The following is a 22,020-nucleotide window of genomic DNA, read 5'->3' as shown; positions in this document are numbered from 1 at the left end:
CAGTCCTGTATAGCCTCATAACATGGGTCAAACCATCATTTCAATATCCTGGATGGTCAGTCCTGTATAGCCTCATAACATGGGTCAAACCATCATTTCAATATCCTGGATGGTCAGTCCTGTATAGCCTCATAACATGGGTCAAACCATCATTTCAATATCCTGGATGGTCATAACATGAGTCATAACATGGGTCAAACCATCATTTCCTCAGTCCTGTAATAACATGGGTCAAACCATCATTTCAATATCCTGGATGGTCAGTCCTGTATAGCCTCATAACATGGGTCAAACCATCATTTCAATATCCTGGATGGTGAGTCCTGTATAGCCTCATAACATGGGTCAAACCATCATTTCAATATCCTGGATGGTCAGTCCTGTATAGCCTCATAACATGGGTCAAACCATCATTTTAAGTCTATCCATCAATAAGAAGAGCATAGATCCCCTTCACTGTAGATGTACATGCATTACCAGACTACTGTTGCTTTAGTCAGAGAGGGAAAGACGCCAAGCAAGAGGTTCTATTCCACCCCAAAAATCTGTCCACGAAAAGAAATCAACAGAGTGAGGAATTTTTGTAGGGAAGTCAATGAGAGAGTATCGGTCAACCAATAATGTAATTGCTCATTTACAATCTGAACCTTATTTGATGGAATGTAAGTTTTGTAATGGTTAGGTTGTTGAAGAATGCACTGATGATAAGTGAATGCACGTGGCATTTCGCCAAACGTTGAAAAAAACAACAACATAATATCGGAGTTGTGCCTGATGCCATAGAAATGGATAGAGGACTCATCATGGAGTCCGTTTTAGCATTGTCATTGAAGACTTCCATCCTTTTACAGAAGACTGAGTGAGTTGGGAGCCATGAGAAGACATTGGGTTTATCTGCACAGCTACTTTAAAATGGAGATGCCTGCTGCCCATGATGTCACAGACGGCTGTAGTTTGGCGAACGGGTCATAACACCCATAAAACCCGGTTATGGTTAGTGTTTCCACCATTCATTTTAGCGTCTGGGATATCTCCCCAGTTTCATTCAGTAGTACAACACAATTCACATTGTATTATATCACAGTGGGGAGTTATATCTGTGCTGTTTAAATGATGTCTTTACCCCCAGAGCGAGGGAGGACATTTGGTCAGTGGTGGGTCTTTTTCCAATGCTGTATCACCATCTTTTCCCTGGACAGAAAACACATGGTTTATCGTACTAAACACCCAATCCTCATGCCTCGTTGTTTGTTCTTGTTTCCCAATCAACTGTCTGGATCTTCCTCTTCTGTAAATACAGGGACATTTCTCTTTCCCATCAGAAAATGGCGGCTACAGACCCGAGAGTTGTCACTGGGTTTCCGGTCCACCCATCTGAAAGACAAAACAAAAGGTACCTTCACTAGCTAGCTAAGTTGATTATTAAAATGGTGGAATCTATATTAAAATACCTTAACCCACAGACTTGACTACAGTAACGGTAAAATTAACTGGGTTTTGGGTTTATCTGCAATCCTACTATGTGGATGAGACATTTCTGCTGGAAAGGAGGAGCTATTTGGAATGGATGAGCTATCTGGAATGGATGAGCTATTTGGAAAGGAGGAGCTATCTGGAATGGATGAGCTATCTGGAATGGATGAGCTATCTGGAATGGAGGAGCTATCTGGAATGGATGAGCTATCTGGAATGGAGGAGCTATCTGGAATGGATGAGCTATCTGGAATGGATGAGCTATCTGGAATGGATGAGCTATCTGGAATGGAGAAACTATCTGGAATGGATGAGCTATCTGGAATGGAGAAACTATCTGTAATGGATGAGCTATCTGGAATGGATGAGCTATTTGGAAAGGAGGAGCTATCTGGAATGGATGAGCTATCTGGAATGGATGAGCTATCTGGAATGGAGAAACTATCTGTAATGGATGAGCTATCTGGAATGGATGAGCTATTTGGAAAGGAGGAGCTATCTGGAATGGATGAGCTATCTGGAATGGATGAGCTATCTGGAATGCTCAACTAGATAAAGCTCAAGTAGGGGCGGCAGGTAGCCTAGTGGTTAGAGTGTAGGGACGGCAGGTAGCCTAGTGGTTAGAGTGTAGGGACGGCAGGTAGCCTAGTGGTTAGAGTGTAGGGACGGCAGGTAGCCTAGTGGTTAGAGTGTAGGGGCGGCAGGTAGCCTAGTGGTTAGAGTGTAGGGGCGGCAGGTAGCCTAGTGGTTAGAGCAGGTAGCCTAGTGGTTAGAGTGTAGGGACGGCAGGTAGCCTAGTGGTTAGAGCAGGTAGCCTAGTGGTTAGAGTGTAGGGGCGGCAGGTAGCCTAGTGGTTAGAGTGTAGGGGCGGCAGGTAGCCTAGTGGTTAGAGTGTGGGGACGGCAGGTAGCCTAGTGGTTAGAGCAGGTAGCCTAGTGGTTAGAGTGTAGGGGCGACAGGTAGTCTAGTGGTTAGAGCATTGGGCCTGTAACTGAAAGGTTGCTGAAGAGCTGAAGTATTGCGATGAGCTATACGATTGTACTTCTAATTTTCAAGAGGAAAGTTAAAACCCTCAGCTGTGAGGTCACTGAGGAGAACCAACAGTGATGAGGGACTGCCATGCAGGGATGCAAAATAAGGATGTAACAAGGACTTTGGGAACAGGCCAACAGAACAACGATTTCTATATTCAAGTCCTAAATCTGTGGCATGCAATGTTGAAAGGCTAAATTTCACTGCTGTGTCAGGCTAGTTTGGCTCATTGTCTACTAGCCTCAGGCTAGCTGAATTTCCATCCCTGCTGACATTTCTAACAGACTTCACAGGTCGTTTGATTAGTCATGTTCAACAGATGCACTCGTGGAACAAAACCATTTCTGTGTTTTGTATAGGGACAACATTGAGCCCGCACGTTCTTTGTGAGCTAGCATGCCAACTTTAGCTAATGTAGCTAAGTAGCCAACCAAGGTGCCTAACTAGCTAGCCCACCAGGCAATATTTAGCTAGCTAGCTAGATAACATTAGTTCACCTTTCGTGTAGTCAGACTTTTCTGACATGCTAGCTAACCAATTACAGTCAGTGGTTTTCTAGCTCATTTTCACAAGCCCCAGTGGTGTAAAGTACTGAAGTAAAAATACTTTAAAGTACTATTTAGATCGTTTTTTGGGGTATCTGTACTTTACTATTTATATATTTTTTAAACTTTTACTTCACTACATTCCTAAATGATATATTGTACTTTTTACTCCATACATTTTCCCTGACAACCCAAAGTACTCGTTACATTTTGAATGCAGGAGGACTCACTAAACAGAGAACATCCCTGGTCATCCCTACTGCCTCTGATCTGGAGGACTCAGTAAACAGAGAACATCCCTGGTCATCCCTACTGCCTCTGGTCTGGAGGACTCACTAAACAGAGAACATCCCTGGTCATCCCTACTGCCTCTGATCTGGAGGACTCACTAAACAGAGAACATCCCTGGTCATCCCTACTGCCTCTGATCTGGAGGACTCACTAAACAGAGAACATCCCTGGTCATCCCTACTGCCTCTGATCTGGAGGACTCACTAAACAGAGAACATCCCTGGTCATCCCTACTGCCTCTGGTCTGGAGGACTCACTAAACAGAGAACATCCCTGGTCATCCCTACTGCCTCTGATCTGGAAGACTCACTAAACAGAGAACACCTGGTCATCTCTACTGCCTCTGATCTGGAGGACTCACTAAACAGAGAACATCCCTGGTCATCCCTACTGCCTCTGATCTGGAGGACTCACTAAACAGAGAACATCCCTGGTCATCCCTACTGCCTCTGGTCTGGAGGACTCACTAAACAGAGAACATCCCTGGTCATCCCTACTGCCTCTGATCTGGAAGACTCACTAAACAGAGAACACCTGGTCATCTCTACTGCCTCTGATCTGGAGGACTCACTAAACAGAGAACATCCCTAGTCATCCCTACTGCCTCTGATCTGGAGGACTCACTAAACAGAGAACACCTGGTCATCTCTACTGCCTCTGATCTGGAGGACTCACTAAACAAAGAACATCCCTAGTCATCCCTACTGCCTCTGATCTGGAGGACTCACTAAACAGAGAAAACCTGGTCATCTCTACTGCCTCTGATCTGGAGGACTCACTAAACAGAGAACACCTGGTCATCTCTACTGCCTCTGATCTGGTGGACTCACTAAACAGAGAACACCTGGTCATCTCTACTGCCTCTGATCTGTAGTATTAAGTAGTATTTTACTGGGTGACTTCCACTTTTACTCAAGTAGTATTTTACTGGGTGACTTCCACTTTTACTCAAGTAGTATTTTACTGGGTGACTTTCACTTTTACTCAAGTAGTATTTTACTGGGTGACTTTCACTTTTACTCAAGTAGTATTTTACTGGGTGACTTTCACTTTTACTCAAGTAGTATTTTACTGGGTGACTTCCACTTTTACTTGAGTCATTTTCTATTAAGGTATCTTTACTTTTACTCTAGTAGGACAACTGGGTTCTTTTTCCACCACTGGTAGTTCTGTATTCTCCACATTAGCAACTAATTAGCATTTATTTTGGGGGGGCGGAGGGGGGTGGGGTTACAGGCAAATATATTTTATTAAGTTACTTTGTCCGAAAGAGATTTGTGCGGTTATCAAAACGTCATAGAGGGGTGAGCCGACACCAAACGCAGACCTTATCAAAACGTCATAGAGGGGTGAGCCGACACCAAACGCAGACCTTATCAAAACGTCATAGAGGGGTGAGCCGACACCAAACGCAGACCTTATCAAAACGTCATAGAGGGGTGAGCCGACACCAAACGCAGACCTTATCAAAACGTCATAGAGGGGTGAGCCGACACCAAACGCAGACCTTATCAAAACGTCCTAGAGGGGTGAGCCGACACCAAACGCAGACCTTATCAAAACGTCATAGAGGGGTGAGCCGACACCAAACGCAGACCTTATTAAAACGTCATAGAGGGGTGAGCCGACACCAAACGCAGACCTTATTAAAACGTCATAGAGGGGTTGTCATGTTTTGTCATTTATTATCTTGTCTTGTCCCTGTGCTTCCCATTCTATTCGTTTCCCTCTGCTGGTCTTATTAGGTTCTTTCCCTCTTTCTATCCCTCTCTCTCCCCCTCCCTCTCTCACTCTCTCGCTCTCTCTTCTCTCTATCGTTCCGTTCCTGCTCCCAGCTGTTCCTATTCCCCTAATCAATCATTTAGTCTTCCCACACCTGTTCCCGATCCTTTCCCCTGATTAGAGTCCCTATTTCTTCCTTTGTGTTCCGTTCCTGTCCTGTCGGTTCCTTGTCTAGAATTCACCGTGCTGTGTTTGTGTATCGCCCTGTCGTGTCGTGTTTTCCTCAGATGCTGCGTGGTGAGCAGGTGTCTGAGTCTGTCTGGTTCAAGTGCCTTCCCGAGGCAACCTGCTGTTCACCTGCTGTTCAAGATCGAGTCTCCAGTTTGTCCTCGTCATTTCGAGTGAAAGTTGTGTTTTTTTGTTTGTATTTACTTTACTGGATTAAAGACTCTGTTTTCGCCAAGTCGCTTTTGGGTCCTCTTTCACCTGCATGACAGAAGGAACCGACCAAGGAATGGACCCAGCGACTTCAGACGCTCGTTACACTGCCGTCGAGATCCAAGGAGCCATGCTCGGCAGACACGAGCAGGAATTGTCTGCTGCTCGCCATGCCGTGGAGAACCTGGCCGCTCAGGTTTCCGACCTCTCTGGACAGTTCCAGAGTCTACGTCTCGTGCCACCTGTTACTTCCTGGCCTGCCGAGCCTCCAGAACCTAGGGTTAATAACCCACCTTGCTACTCCGGGCAGCCCACTGAGTGGCGCTCCTTTCTCACGCAGTGTGAGATTGTGTTCTCTCTCCAACCCAACACATACTCTAGAGAGAGAGCTCGGGTTGCTTACGTCATTTCACTCCTTACTGGCCGGGCTTGAGAATGGGGCACAGCTATCTGGGAGGCAAGGGCTGATTGCTCTAACAAGTTCCAGAACTTTAAAGAGGAGATGATTCGGGTTTTTGACCGTTCAGTTTTTGGTAGGGAGGCTTCTAGGGCCCTGGCTTCCTTATGCCAAGGTGAACGGTCCATAACGGATTATTCTATTGAGTTTCGCACTCTTGCTGCCTCTAGTGAGTGGAACGAGCCGGCGCTGCTCGCTCGTTTTCTGGAGGGACTCCACGCAGTGGTTAAGGATGAGATTCTCTCCCGGGAGGTTCCTTCAGATGTGGACTCTTTGATTGCTCTCGCCATCCGCATAGAACGACGGGTAGATCTTCGTCACCGGGCTCGTGGAAGAGAGCTCGCATCAACGGTGTTTCCCTGCTCCGCATCGCAACCATCTCCCTCCTCTGGCTCAGGGTCTGAGCCCATGCAGCTGGGAGGGATTCGCATCTCGACTAAGGAGAGGGAACGGAGGATCACCAACCGCCTGTGCCTCTATTGCGGAGTTGCTGGACATTTTGTTAATTCATGTCCAGTAAAAGCCAGAGCTCATCTGTAAGCGGAGGGCTACAGGTGAGCGCAACTACTCAAGTCTCTCCATCAAAATCCTGTACTACTTTGTCGGTCCATCTACGCTGGACCGGTTCGGGTGCTACATGTAGTGCCTTGATAGACTCTGGGGCTGAGGGTTGTTTCATGGACGAAGCATGGGTTCGGAAACATGACATTCCTTTCAGAGAGTTAGAGAAGCCTACGCCCATGTTCGCCTTAGATGGTAGTCATCTTCCCAGTATCAGATTTGAGACACTACCTTTAACCCTCACAGTATCTGGTAACCACAGTGAGACTATTTCTTTTTGATTTTTCGTTCACCGTTTACACCTGTTGTTTTGGGTCATCCCTGGCTAGTATGTCATAATCCTTCTATTAATTGGTCTAGTAATTCTATCCTATCCTGGAACGTTTCTTGTCATGTGAAGTGTTTAATGTCTGCCATCCCTCCCGTTTCTTCTGTCCCTACTTCTCAGGAGGAACCTGGCGATTTGACAGGAGTGCCGGAGGAATATCATGATCTGCGCACGGTCTTCAGTCGGTCCCGAGCCAACTCCCTTCCTCCTCACCGGTCGTATGATTGTAGTATTGATCTCCTTCCGGGGACCACTCCTCCTCGGGGTAGACTATACTCTCTGTCGGCTCCCGAACGTAAGGCTCTCGAGGATTATTTGTCTGTGTCTCTTGACGCCGGTACCATAGTGCCTTCTTCCTCTCCGGCCGGGGCGGGGTTCTTTTTGTTAAGAAGAAGGACGGTACTCTGCGCCCCTGCGTGGATTATCGAGGGCTGAATGACATAACGGTTAAGAATCGTTATCCGCTTCCCCTTATGTCATCAGCCTTCGAGATTCTGCAGGGAGCCAGGTGCTTTACTAAGTTGGACCTTCGTAACGCTTACCATCTCGTGCGCATCAGAGAGGGGGACGAGTGGAAAACGGCGTTTAACACTCCGTTAGGGCATTTTGAGTACCGGGTTCTGCCGTTTGGTCTCGCCAATGCGCCAGCTGTTTTTCAGGCATTAGTTAATGATGTTCTGAGAGACATGCTGAACATCTTTGTTTTTGTCTATCTTGACGATATCCTGATTTTTTCTCCGTCACTCGAGATTCATGTTCAGCACGTTCGACGTGTTCTACAGCGCCTTTTAGAGAATTGTCTCTACGTAAAGTCTGAGAAGTGCTCTTTTCATGTCTCCTCCGTTACTTTTCTCGGTTCCGTTATTTCCGCTGAAGGCATTCAGATGGATTCCGCTAAGGTCCAAGCTGTCAGTGATTGGCCCGTTCCAAGGTCACGTGTCGAGTTGCAGCGCTTTTTAGGTTTCGCTAATTTCTATCGGCGTTTCATTCGTAATTTCGGTCAAGTTGCTGCCCCTCTCACAGCTCTTACTTCTGTCAAGACGTGTTTTAAGTGGTCCGGTTCCGCCCAGGGAGCTTTTGATCTTCTAAAAGAACGTTTTACGTCCGCTCCTATCCTCGTTACTCCTGACGTCACTAGACAATTCATTGTCGAGGTTGACGCTTCAGAGGTAGGCGTGGGAGCCATTCTATCCCAGCGCTTCCAGTCTGACGATAAGGTTCATCCTTGCGCTTATTTTTCTCATCGCCTGTCGCCATCTGAGCGCAACTATGATGTGGGTAACCGTGAACTGCTCGCCATCCGCTTAGCCCTAGGCGAATGGCGACAGTGGTTGGAGGGGGCGACCGTTCCTTTTGTCGTTTGGACAGACCATAAGAACCTTGAGTACATCCGTTCTGCCAAACGACTTAATGCCCGTCAAGCTCGTTGGGCGTTGTTTTTCGCTCGTTTCGAGTTTGTGATTTCTTACCGTCCGGGTAGCAAGAACACCAAGCCTGATGCCTTATCCCGTCTGTTTAGTTCTTCTGTGGCTTCTACTGATCCCGAGGGATTCTTCCTTATGGGCGTGTTGTCGGGTTAACAGTCTGGGGAATTGAAAGACAGGTTAAGCAAGCACTCACGCACACTGCGTCGCCGCGCTTGTCCTAGTAACCTCCTTTTCGTTCCTGTTTCCACTCGTCTGGCTGTTCTTCAGTGGGCTCACTCTGCCAAGTTAGCTGGTCATCCCGGTGTTCGAGGCACTCTTGCGTCTATTCGCCAGCGCTTTTGGTGGCCGACTCAGGAGCGTGACACGCGCCGTTTCGTGGCTGCTTGTTCGGACTGCGCGCAGACTAAGTCGGGTAACTCTCCTCCTGCCGGTCGTCTCAGACCGCTCCCCATTCCTTCTCGACCATGGTCTCACATCGCCCTAGACTTCATTACCGGTCTGCCTTTGTCTGCGGGGAAGACTGTGATTCTTACGGTTGTCGATAGGTTCTCTAAGGCGGCACATTTCATTCCCCTCGCTAAACTTCCTTCCGCTAAGGAGACGGCACAAATCATTATCGAGAATGTATTCAGAATTCATGGCCTCCCGTTAGACGCCGTTTCAGACAGAGGCCCGCAATTCACGTCACAGTTTTGGAGGGAGTTCTGTCGTTTGATTGGTGCGTCCGTCAGTCTCTCTTCCGGGTTTCATCCCCAGTCTAACGGTCAAGCAGAGAGGGCCAATCAGACGATTGGTCGCATACTACGCAGCCTTTCTTTCAGAAACCCTGCGTCTTGGGCAGAACAGCTCCCCTGGGCAGAATACGCTCACAATTCGCTTCCTTCGTCTGCTACCGGGTTATCTCCGTTTCAGAGTAGTCTGGGTTACCAGCCTCCTCTGTTCTCATCCCAGCTTGCCGAGTCCAGCGTTCCCTCCGCTCAAGCGTTTGTCCAACGTTGTGAGCGCACCTGGAGGAGGGTGAGGTCTGCACTTTGCCGTTACAGGGCACAGACTGTGAGAGCCGCCAATAAACGCAGGATTAAGAGTCCAAGGTATTGTTGCGGCCAGAGAGTGTGGCTTTCCACTCGCAACCTTCCTCTTACGACAGCTTCTCGTAAGTTGACTCCGCGGTTCATTGGTCCGTTCCGTGTCTCCCAGGTCGTCAATCCTGTCGCTGTGCGACTGCTTCTTCCGCGACATCTTCGTCGCGTCCATCCTGTCTTCCATGTCTCCTGTGTCAAGCCCTTTCTTCGCACCCCCGTTCGTCTTCCCTCCCCCCTCCCGTCCTTGTCGAGAGCGCACCTATTTACAAGGTACATAAGATCATGGACATGCGTTCTCGGGGACGGGGTCACCAATACTTAGTGGATTGGGAGGGTTACGGTCCTGAGGAGAGGAGTTGGGTTCCGTCTCGGGACGTGCTGGACCGTTCACTCATTGATGATTTCCTCCGTTGCCGCCAGGATTCCTCCTCGAGTGCGCCAGGAGGCGCCGGTGAGTGGGGGGTACTGTCATGTTTTGTCATTTATTATCTTGTCTTGTCCCTGTGCTTCCCATTCTATTCGTTTCCCTCTGCTGGTCTTATTAGGTTCTTTCCCTCTTTCTATCCCTCTCTCTCCCCCTCCCTCTCTCACTCTCTCGCTCTCTCTTCTCTCTATCGTTCCGTTCCTGCTCCCAGCTGTTCCTATTCCCCTAATCAATCATTTAGTCTTCCCACACCTGTTCCCGATCCTTTCCCCTGATTAGAGTCCCTATTTCTTCCTTTGTGTTCCGTTCCTGTCCTGTCGGTTCCTTGTCTAGAATTCACCGTGCTGTGTTTGTGTATCGCCCTGTCGTGTCGTGTTTTCCTCAGATGCTGCGTGGTGAGCAGGTGTCTGAGTCTGTCTGGTTCAAGTGCCTTCCCGAGGCAACCTGCTGTTCACCTGCTGTTCAAGATCGAGTCTCCAGTTTGTCCTCGTCATTTCGAGTGAAAGTTGTGTTTTTTTGTTTGTATTTACTTTACTGGATTAAAGACTCTGTTTTCGCCAAGTCGCTTTTGGGTCCTCTTTCACCTGCATGACAGGGGTGAGCTGACACCAAACACCTTATATGAAGTCGTTCTAAAATCACCAATGCAAAAATGAAGTGTGGAAAAACGATTAGAACCCATTTCGGGTGTTACCAATATGTTTGTTGGGGTATTATGACTCATAATGGGGTACTCAATAATGGCACAGATACAAAGATGAGCCCTCTGTATGTGTCTATGGCCTGTTGTTCACACGTATATCTGCCCTCTTATTGGCTAGAATGGTCCCACTTGATCTCGCCTCCTACCGCCTGCCTTCCATCTTTGAGGACATGGATTTCCATTGTTAGAGCGGTCACTCAAATATCTTGTCAATATAATAGACGATCTTTGCTTTAGTACACCGGGCAACATGTTGATAAATCGCAGTTTCCCTCTAGTGGTGAGATGTTGGAAAGTAGCCAAAGATTTTTTATAACTAACCCAAGATAGACCAGAGACTTTAGTTTCCAATGGGAGCTAAATTAATCAAAGTGGGCGAAACAAACAGGAAGGTGGGCAGAGCCAAGCACGAGCTAGTGAGATCCTGTTGGCGCGTTCTTTCACTTATTTGCATATATGTGTGAGGGAACGCCTATTCTGTGAAGTGCCGTCTGCAGTAACTCAATTCACCCTTCCACTCCTAAATAACCTATCTTTTTTTAAACTTTGGGTGAAGTCTACAAAACGCAGTCCACTCGGTTTGTTACAGATTTATACTTTTGGAAAAAATGAACACTGCATGGAGACGTTTAATAGACCTGCTGTTTTCAACTCTCAGCAGGAGCGGTAGAGATACTCTGAATGTGGTGATACCTGTCCCAGACCTGCTGTTTTCAACTCTCAGCAGGAGCGGTAGAGATACTCTGAATGTGGTGCTACCTGTCCCAGACCTGCTGTTTTCAACTCTCAGCAGGAGCAGTAGAGATACTCTGAATGTGGTGCTACCTGTCCCAGACCTGCTGTTTTCAACTCTCTAGAGACAGCAGGAGCGGTAGAGATACTCTGAATGATCGGCTATGAAAAGCCAAATGACATTTACTCCTGAGGTGCTGACTTGTTGCACCCTCGACAACCACTGTGATTATTATTATTTGACCATGCTGGTCATTTATGAACATTTGAACATCTTGGCCATGTTCTGTTATAATCTCCACCCGGCACAGCCAGAAGAGGACTGGCCACCCCTCATAGCCTGGTTCCTCTCTAGATTTCTTCCTAGGTTTTGGCCTTTCTAGGGCGTTTTTCCTTGCCACCGTGCTTCTACACCTGCATTGCTTGCAGTTTGGGGTTTTAGGCTGGGTTTCTGTACAGCACTTTGTAACATCAGCTGATGTAAGAAGGGCTTTATAAATTAATTTGATTGATGAGAACCTTTTCAGAATTTCGGCCAAAATCCATCTCACAACATCTTCTCGCACTGCCGGCCACTAGGCTTCCTATCATCACCATATTTGGTAGTGGGTGGAAAATCCAACCGGATTCTTCATATTTATACATCCGGTGAAATATCTGTCTCATTGTTCTATCTGTGTTGTCGCCGTCAGAAACGGAAATGAGGAAATTACGTCAAGAATATTGCAACGTCATCGCGTTATTTGTCCTTGTTTAGCGGTTGAGTCTAGAATGGATACAACTATTGTCAACATGTACTTTTTGTAGCAGATTTAGAATAATTTATTACGCAGTTCAGGATAATTAACGTATCAGATTAGGATTATTAGGTTAAGGCTAGGAAAAGAGGTAGGTTTAGCTGATATTCAAAACATGTCAATAATATACTTTTATCGACAATTTGACAAAAGCTGTATCCCATCTAGGCATGACCTTGTTTAGCTGGCTATCTAAGCTATTTGTCCTGTATTTTTTAAACGTTTTCTAATTTTAGCAGCCCGGTTTATTAACCCGAATATTTGGTCTCGGGAATAAAACAGTAGCACCGATGACCGACTGCGAGGGACTTCAAGACGTTTCATGTAGTTTTTACTGTTGAATAATATGGAGGTAGTGGACAGTCCTCTTAACCTCGTAAGTTTCTGTTGATGTTGTAATATCTAGTAGGCTAACAGGCTAGCTAGCTAACTACATCCTTAGCCCCTTGTTGTGATCCTGGAAACAAAGCCAGGATCGCTGTTTATAACACTTTACTTGGTAGCCTCCTAGATTGTTCTCATGTCCAATGCAAAGTGCCAAGGTTTGTTAGCTTTGCCAGATATGTTGTGATTTTGGCTGTAATATTAACTTAGCTAACTGGCTAACAATAGTCCTATTTAGCTAGCTAAGAGTGCAGCTAGTCAACTAGCTAGGGAACGGTAACTAGCTAAATAAGCTTCCTCCATACAACTAGCTCACCGAGCTAAAGCTTTATTCTGGAGTAGATCAACTCAGGTATCTAGCTAACTTTATATATATATGTGTGTGACAAGCAGTAGGCAACTAGCTAACTTTATATATATATATGTGTGTGACAAGCAGTAGGCAACTAGCTAACTTTATATATATATATGTGTGTGACAAGCAGTAGGCAACTAGCTAACTTTATATATATATGTGTGTGACAAGCAGTAGGCAACTAGCTAACTTTATATATATATGTGTGTGACAAGCAGTAGGCAACTAGCTAACTTTATATATATATGTGTGTGACAAGCAGTAGGCAACTAGCTAACTTTATATATATATGTGTGTGACAAGCAGTAGGCAACTAGCTAACTTGATATATATATATATGTGTGACAAGCAGTAGGCAACTAGCTAACTTTATATATATATGTGTGTGACAAGCAGTAGGCAACTAGCTAACTTTATATATATATGTGTGTGACAAGCAGTAGGCAACTAGCTAACTTTATATATATATATGTGTGTGTGACAAGCAGTAGGCAACTAGCTAACTTTATATATATATGTGTGTGACAAGCAGTAGGCAACTAGCTAACTTTATATATATATATGTGTGTGACAAGCAGTAGGCAACTAGCTAACTTTATATATATATATATATATATATGTGTGTGACAAGCAGTAGGCAACTAGCTAACTAAAGAAGTAAACATATTGTGAAAGAGGAACCAGACGAGAAAAGCCAAAGATCCCTTTCCCTTTATCCCTGCGTTTTATTAGCTAGTTAGACTCATAGCTAAGAATATAATAATCAATCCTTTAAATGACTGAATTTTACCAACATCAAATTAACGCTATTTTGTTTCGTTCTGACATGAAGTAAACATTTTCTGTGCACCTATTTGTGCAGACATGAAATTAGGACTGATGGGACTTCTCAGATTAGACCCTTCTGATAGAAGTGCTGGCGAGAGAGACTAAGATGTAGAAGTACTTCACCGTCTTATCTGGCAGGGCAGGATTTGTGCATTTGTAGGTAAGATGATAAGGCTAATATGAGATCTCTCTCAAAAGGCATAAATCCTTAATCTCCCTCCACATCTCCTCTCAGGCCCATCAGCAGTCCAGGAAGGCAGACCGCTTGTTGGCAGCTGGTAAATATGAAGAAGCTATTTCCTGCCATGGGAAAGCTGCAGGTGTGTCATCAGTCTACTGAACTTGTTTCTTTCACCATTCTGTGAATAATGATACATCTTAGAGATGGACTATTAATTACTGTCAGACTGAAACAACTGGCACACAACCCACTTCCTCAACTTCCCTTATAGATGTCAGACCTTTAACAGATTGTGATCTGGGATTAAACCCATTTGCTCAGTCGTCACCAGGAGAATAAGAACTATTTCCTGCTCTGTGTACTGTACCCTTCTGCGGCGCTGTGGAGTCGCGTTTAGGAGTGTTTAGTGGAGGGTTTAGGAGGGTTTAGTGGAGGGTTTAGGAGGGTTGTGGAGGGTTGAGTGTCCTCTCTATGTGTGCCAGTTCAGTCTCCAGGGACATCAGGGCATAATAAACATGCCCTTGGAGAATCTTTTGTGATCCAAAAGTTATATCAGCTAACAACCCCAATGTCTATGTACGGGGCCTGCGTCTGACTGACTATGTACGGGGCCTGCGTCTGACAGACTATGTACTACAGACTATGTACGGGGCCTGCGTCTGACAGACTATGTACGGGGGCCTGCGTCTGACTATGTACGGGGCCGGGCGTCTGACTGACTATGTACGGGGGCCTGCGTCTGACAGACTATGTCGGGGCCTGACAGACTATGTACGGGGGCCTGACAGACTATGACAGGGGCCTGCGTCTGACAGACTATGGGGCCTGCGTCTGACAGACTATGTACGGGGCCTGCGTCTGACAGACTATGTACGGGGGCCTGCGTGACTGACTAGACTATGTGACAGACTATGTACGGGGCCTGCGTCTGACAGACTATGTACGGGGCCTGACAGACTATGTACGGGGGCCTGGACCTATGTACGGGGGCCTGCGTCTGACAGACTATGTACGGGGGCCTGCGTCTGACAGACTATGTACGGGGGCCTGCGTCTGACAGACTATGTACGGGGGCCTGCGTCTGACAGACTATGTACGGGGCCTGCGTCTGACAGACTATGTACGGGGCTGCGTCTGCGTCTGACTGACTATGTACGGGGGCCTGCGTCTGACAGACTATGTACGGGGGCCTGCGTCTGACAGACTATGTCTGACTGACTATGTACGGGGGCCTGCGTCTGACTGACTATGTACGGGGGCCTGCGTCTGACTGACTATGTACGGGGGCCTGCGTCTGACTGACTATGTACGGGGCCTGCGTCTGACTGACTATGTACGGGGGCCTGCGTCTGACTGACTATGTACGGGGGCCTGCGTCTGACTGACTATGTACGGGGCCTGCGTCTGACTGACTATGTACGGGGGCCTGCGTCTGACTGACTATGTACGGGGGCCTGCGTCTGACTGACTATGTACGGGGGCCTGCGTCTGACTGACTATGTACGGGGGCCTGCGTCTGACTGACTATGTACGGGGGCCTGCGTCTGACTGACTATGTACGGGGGCCTGCGTCTGACTGACTATGTACGGGGGCCTGCGTCTGACTGACTATGTACGGGGGCCTGCGTCTGACTGACTATGTACGGGGGCCTGAGTCTGACAGACTAAAGACTACATAGAGATAGTGAGAACATTATGAGAAGTGTTGTCTGCTCCGTTTGCAACACAAATAAAGAAGCTGACAGTAGAAGCTTGCTGGGTGAACTGAATGTCATTCTGCACAGAAAGACTGTGTGCTGTTAGAATGCAGTCATACTATATTATGCTCAAGATACAGATGTTTAATATCAGCCTTGTGTGTGTGTGTGTGTGTTGCAGAGCTGCTGAGGGAAGCCATGAAGTTAACAGAGTGTGAACAGGTGAGACTGGGTGTTGTGTCGTGGGAGGGATGGAGGGAATGTCACATTCTTGGACCTCAGTCATGTCCTCCTGGGCTGCTGTTGGTCAATTATGACCAAACGTCCGTCAATATTTAGTTCTGTCTTTTGGTTATTTGAATAAAGCATAGCGTGTTAGTTGTAGTGAGGTGTTGAGTCGTAGTGAGGTGTTGAGTCGTAGTGAGGTGTTGAGTCGTAGTGAGGTGTTGAGTCGTAGTGAGGTGTTGAGTCGTAGGGAGGAGTTGAGTCGTAGGGAGGAGTTGAGTCGTAGGGAGGAGTTGAGTCGTAGGGAGGAGTTGAGTCGTAGGGAGGAGTTGAGTCGTAGTGAGGTGTTGAGTCGTAGTGAGGAGTTGTAGTGAGGAGTCGTAGTGAGGAGTCGTAGTGAGGTGTTGAGTCATTTCGTAGTGAGGTGTTGAGTCATTTCGTAGTGAGGTGTTGAGTTGTAGTGAGGTGTTGAGTCGTAGTGAGGTGTTGAGTCATAGTGAGGAGTTGAGTCGTAGTGAGGAGTTGAGTCGTAGTGAGGAGTTGAGTCGTAGTGAGGAGTTGAGTCGTAGTGAGGTGTTGAGTCGTAGTGAGGAGTTGAGTCGTAGTGAGGAGTTGAGTCGTAGTGAGGTGTTGAGTCGTAGTGAGGTGTTGAGTCGTAGTGAGGTGTTGAGTCGTAGTGAGGTGTTGAGTCGTAGTGAGGTGTTGAGTCGTAGTGAGGTGTTGAGTCGTAGTGAGGTGTTGAGTCGTAGTGAGGTGTTGAGTCGTAGTGAGGTGTTGAGTCGTAGTGAGGTGGTGTTGAGTCGTGCCTGAGGCCTGTCTGTCTCCTCCAGGCTGGTTTGTCCATGGCGCTCCAGAGAGACAGCCACGTGAAGCAGCAGCGTCTTATTGAGGAGAAGTGGAAGAGGACCAGACAGGAAGGCAATCCCATGGTCCTCCTGAGCCACCCCTCTACCGACCAGCCCCCCGGCCTCGTGACCAACGAGCCCCCCCGCCACCCAGAGAGGGAGTACGACACCTGGCTGTACCTCCTGAAGAACAAGGGCTCCCCCCCTCCCCCCACACCCTGCCCCGGCAGCAAGGCCCACAAGGATGATAAGACCCGTCTGGAGGAGCAGCAGACCACCATCGCCAGCCTGCGGCGCCACATAGACATTCTGCTGGGAGAGAACGAGAAACTGACCCAGGACAACAAGCGCCTGCGAGGGGAGAACATCCGGCTGAAGAGGGATGCAGCGGACACAGACTTACTGGAGAAATCAGAGCTGTGGGTTCTTCCCCAGTCAGAGGAGAGGAGGAACAAGGACATCTCCATACCTAACCTGCCCCCTCTGGAGATGCCCACCCAGGACATCTCTCTGGACGACCTGCCTGCCCTGGAGCTCCCCGAGGACATCCAGCACGAACTGCAGGCGCTGCTGGACAGAGACGACAAGCTGTGATGAGACAGGCGGACAGACAGCCCAGTACTAACTAACTAAAGGACGCCTCTCTACGGAGAGACTGTCCAGACTGGACTGAAAGAAAGCTGGCAAATCTCAATAAAAGTGTTTGATTGGTCGGTGGCCTCACGCACTCGATAGCAACCACAAATGGTCACCGTGACAAGTTGGTAAAGTTCATTTATCCTAGTTCTGTCTGTCACCTCAGTGTCTCTACTAGTGGGTACTACATCTCGTTCACACACACACACACACACACACACACACACACACACACACACACACACACACACACACACACACACACACACACACACACAAAACAAACTCTTTGCAGAAATTGTGCCTTTGAAAATGTCTGAAATGAAGTCAAAAGGGAGGTGACCATCATCAGTGATCTCCCTGCTTTGATAACAGGCCTCTATATCTGGAGGCCCTGATTGGTTGACTGGGACGACCTACTGACCCTCTGATACCCACCAGGGACGACCTACTGACCCTCTGATACCCACCAGGGACGACCTACTGACCCTCTGATACCCACCAGGGACGACCTACTGACCCTCTGATACCCACCAGGGACGACCTACTGACCCTCTGATACCCACCAGGGACGACCTGCTGACCCTCTGATACCCACCAGGACGACCTACTGACCCTCTGATACCCACCAGGGACGACCTACTGACCCTCTGATACCCACCAGGGACGACCTGCTGACCCTCTGATACCCACCAGGGACGACCTACTGACCCTCTGATACCCACCAGGGACGACCTACTGACCCTCTGATACCCACCAGGGACGACCTACTGACCCTCTGATACCCACCAGGGACGACCTACTGACCCTCTGATACCCACCAGGGACGACCTACTGACCCTCTGATACCCACCAGGGACGACCTGCTGACCCTCTGATACCCACCAGGGACGACCTGCTGACCCTCTGATACCCACCAGGGACGACCTGCTGACCCTCTGATACCCACCAGGGACGACCTACTGACCCTCTGATACCCACCAGGGACGACCTGCTGACCCTCTGATATCCACCAGGGACGACCTACTGACCCTCTGATACCCACCAGGGATGACCTGCTGACCCTCTGATATCCACCAGGGACGACCTGACTGACCCTCTGATGGAGCCCACCTGATCTACATCCATAGTGTGTTGTTCTGATACCCACCAGCTGTCTGCCAGATGTCTGATGGGAGAGCCTCTTTGGAGCCTGATCTAACATCTGTCTGCCAGATGTCTGATGGGAGAGTAAGGCTGTCCCTGATACCCACCAGCTGTCTGCCAGATGTCTGATGGGAGAGTCAGGTTGTCCCTGATCCCTGTCTGCCAGATGTCTGATGGGAGAGTCTGTCTGCCAGATGTCTGATGGGAGAGTAAGGCTGTCCCTGATACCCACCAGCTGTCTGCCAGATGGGAGAGTAAGGCTGTCCCTGATACCCACCAGCTGTCTGCCAGATGTCTGATGGGAGAGTAAGGCTGTCCCTGATACCCACCAGCTGTCTGCCAGATGTCTGATGGGAGAGTAAGGCTGTCCCTGATACCCACCAGCTGTCTGCCAGATGTCTGATGGGAGAGTAAGGCTGTCCCTGATACCCACCAGCTGTCTGCCAGATGTCTGATGGGAGAGTCAGGCTGTAGAATACCAGGAACTTTAAATTAATTCCTGGTTTTCCAGAAAACCTGGTTGGATGCTTCCGGATTCTCTGCTTGTTCCCGGGAAACTTCCAAACCAGGATTTCTGTAAAACTCTGTAATTTATTGAAGGTTCCCTGAATTCTGCAGCCCTAGTAGAGAAGAGTATCACTGAGTGAACCTTCATCCTCATCATTTTTTACCAACGACCTGTGAAGGAGCTGAAGTTTAGATGTTGATGGTGTTTGTCCTTCAGCCCTTCAATGCAACGTTTGTTTCTTTGGCATTTAAATGTTTCTTAATAAATGAAAACAAGCGTAGAGCCTCGTCACTTTTAATTTGCCTTACGGAGAAGGACAACTGCTTGGGGGTCAGTTTTTTAACATTTCTGTTCCAGTGGAGATCACAGACAGGTGTTTGTTTCCGTCATTGGTCTAGAGATCCGGGTGTATCGGTTTGGATAATAGAGATACCAAACTCAGCAATAACAACAGTACCCTGCTTCACTGGACTCTGGCTATGCAGACAACAGTCCTTAGCTTGGTCCCAGATGTGTTTGGCAAGACAAGGATGACACAAACAGATCTGGGATCAGGCTCCATTGTCCTCTGTCTCAGTATGAAAGTCCCTCAGCAGTGTGAACTGTTTCTCTTCGTAGTGTCTCCAGTTCAGGACAAGGTGCTCTGGGAGAGGACTGAAATCATCCTCTATTCCCCATGTTGAGCACTACTTTACACCAGGACCCATAGGGCCTTGGTCTCTCCAGTGTCTGAGAGGTTCGGTACCACGTGGACTTACACTAGATACATCTCTAGTTTAATTTGTACTGTAATCACTAAGTTGTTGATTTGTGGAACAAACCACACAAATAACATTTTCAGGTAACTGTTTTTCTTTTGCTTGATTCTGTAATATGCAGAATGTGGATTCATTGTGTCTCCAGTGTAGCAGTGTGAATCCGGGTGTGTAATACAGAGCATTCAGGAAGTATTCAGACCCCTTGACTTTTTACACATTTTGTTACGTTACAGCCTTATTCTGAAATGGATTCAATCTTTTCCACCCTCAATCTACAGACGACACTCCATTATGACAAAGCAAAAAGTCAATGTTTTATTTTAGAAAATGTATTTTAAAAAAAACTGAAATATTCAGACCCTTTACTCAGTACTCTGTTGAAGCCCCTTTGGCAGCCTAGAGTCTTCTTGGATATGACGCTACAAGCTTGGCTCACCTGTATTTGGATGAGTTAAAACAATACCTTATTTTTAAAATACATTTGCAAAAATGTCTAAACCTGTTTTCACTTTGTCATGCTGGGGCATTGTGATGTCATCCTGGGGCATTGTGATGTCATCCTGGGGCATTGTGATGTCATCCTGGGGCATTGTGATGTCATCCTGGGGCATTGTGATGTCATCCTGGGGCATTGTGATGTCATCCTGGGGCATTGTGATGTCATGCTGGGGCATTGTGATGTCATCCTGGGGCATTGTGATGTCATCCTGGGGCATTGATGAAATGAATTGAATCCATTTTACCAATCTTGCTTTAGTAACGGTGTTAAAGAGGGTCTGAATACTTCCTGAAGGGACATTTAATCTTCTATTCAATAAACCCACTAACCAGAAGTAAACTACTTTGAGTGCCAGACGCGCCTGACTGATACCATTATGTACCACTATATATAAGGACAGCTTTGATGTGGCTTTAGTCAGGAGATACGGTGTTATTCAGAGGGAACCAAATCCACCATTATGTACCACTATATATAAGGACAGCTTTGATGTGGCTTTAGTCAGGAGATACGGTGTTATTCAGAGGGAACCAAATCCACCATTATGTACCACTATATATAAGGACAGCTTTGATGTGGCTTTAGTCAGGAGATACGGTGTTATTCAGAGGGAACCAAATCCACCATTATGTACCACTATATATAAGGACAGCTTTGATGTGGCTTTAGTCAGGAGATACGGTGTTATTCAGAGGGAACCAAATCCACCATTATGTACCACTATATATAAGGACAGCTTTGATGTGGCTTTAGTCAGGAGATACGGTGTTATTCAGAGGGAACCAAATCCACCATTATGTACCACTATATATAAGGACAGCTTTGATGTGGCTTTAGTCAGGAGATACGGTGTTATTCAGAGGGAACCAAATCCACCCTTAAGGACAGCTTTGTTGTTCTTCATGTAATATTATCGGGTTTACAACAGTAATCAGGGTGCATCAGAAGGATTTGATTTTGTATTTGTGATGTAAATCTCCATCAGTGCTATCCAATCTCATGATGATGAACATGTTCACTTTGTTTTGGTGATGCATGATGGTACGAGCTGTATGTATATGATTGTTAAGATATTAAAAATGACAGATGTGTGGATTTCTTTTCATGTGGTGAGACTGATATATACTCCCTGATCAAAAGTTTGTGGACACCTGCTCATTCCAAAATCATGGGTATTAGTATGGAGTTGGTCTCTTTGCTGCTATAACAGCCTCCACACTTCTGGGAAGGCTTTCCACTAGATGTAGGAACATTGCTGCTATAACAGCCTCCACACTTCTGGGAAGGCTTTCCACTAGATGTAGGAACATTGCTGCTATAACAGCCTCCACTCTTTGGGGAAGGCTTTCCACTAGATGTAGGAACATTGCTGCTATAACAGCCTCCACTCTTTGGGGAAGGCTTTCCACTAGATGTTAGAACATTGCTGCGGGGACTTGCTTCCAGTCAGCCACAAGAGCATTAGTGAGGTTGGGCAATTAGGCCCGACGGGGTTGAGGTCAGGGCTCTGTGCAGGCCAGTCAAGTTCTTCCACACCGATCTCGACAAACCATTTCTGTATGGACCTTGCTTTGTGCATGAGGGCATTGTCATGTTGAAACAGGAAATGGCCTTCCCCAAACTGTTGCCACAAAGTTGGAAGCACAGAATAATCTAGAATGTCATTGAATGCTGTAGCATTAAGATTTAACTTCACTGGAACTAAAATGGGCCTAGCCCCACTTCCTCCACCAAGTTTGACTGTTGGCACTATGCATCGGGGCAGATGATATTCGCCAATATTTATCTATGGAGATTGCATGGCGGTGTCCTTTATTTTATACACCTGTCAGCAACGGTAGTGGCTGAAATAGCTTTTGTATCTATAGTGTACCAAGAAAACCAGATCCAGGCTCCATAGGAGAATCTTAATTGCATTTCATTGCCTCCTTTTCAAACCACATTGG

At 47.2% G+C, this 22,020-nt stretch overlaps 1 protein-coding gene and 1 long non-coding RNA gene across 2 annotated transcripts; both read left to right on the top strand.

The window, feature by feature from the left end:
• Nucleotides 1-12,004: 12,004 nt before the first annotated feature.
• Nucleotides 12,005-17,399, top strand: LOC124021600 (nuclear receptor-binding factor 2-like). The gene is made up of 4 exons (XM_046336740.1): nucleotides 12,005-12,388; nucleotides 13,815-13,899; nucleotides 15,639-15,679; nucleotides 16,513-17,399. The coding sequence occupies exons 1-4, from the start codon at nucleotides 12,359-12,361 to the stop codon at nucleotides 17,119-17,121; spliced, it is 765 nt and encodes a 254-aa protein (XP_046192696.1). The 5' UTR covers nucleotides 12,005-12,358; the 3' UTR covers nucleotides 17,122-17,399.
• Nucleotides 17,400-18,364: 965 nt separating this feature from the next.
• Nucleotides 18,365-19,097, top strand: LOC124021602. The gene is made up of 2 exons (XR_006836258.1): nucleotides 18,365-18,450; nucleotides 18,524-19,097. It is a non-coding gene; the product is annotated as an uncharacterized LOC124021602 (long non-coding RNA).
• The last annotated feature ends 2,923 nt before the right edge of the window (nucleotides 19,098-22,020 follow it).

Source organism: Oncorhynchus gorbuscha, unplaced genomic scaffold, assembly GCF_021184085.1.
Source record: "Oncorhynchus gorbuscha isolate QuinsamMale2020 ecotype Even-year unplaced genomic scaffold, OgorEven_v1.0 Un_scaffold_1137, whole genome shotgun sequence".
NCBI lineage: Eukaryota > Metazoa > Chordata > Actinopteri > Salmoniformes > Salmonidae > Oncorhynchus > Oncorhynchus gorbuscha.
The sequence above is the reverse complement of the archived record's forward strand: the minus strand, read 5'-3'. Positions and strand labels throughout refer to the sequence as shown.

Excerpts from the sequence above, each read along its gene's own strand:
- LOC124021600 (XM_046336740.1), top strand. The coding sequence starts at position 12,359 with ATGGAGGTAGTGGACAGTCCTCTTAACCTC. Across the intron at positions 12,389-13,814 it reads TGGACAGTCCTCTTAACCTC|GCCCATCAGCAGTCCAGGAA; the intron begins GTAAGTTTCTGT and ends ATCTCCTCTCAG. Across the intron at positions 15,680-16,512 it reads AGTTAACAGAGTGTGAACAG|GCTGGTTTGTCCATGGCGCT; the intron begins GTGAGACTGGGT and ends TGTCTCCTCCAG.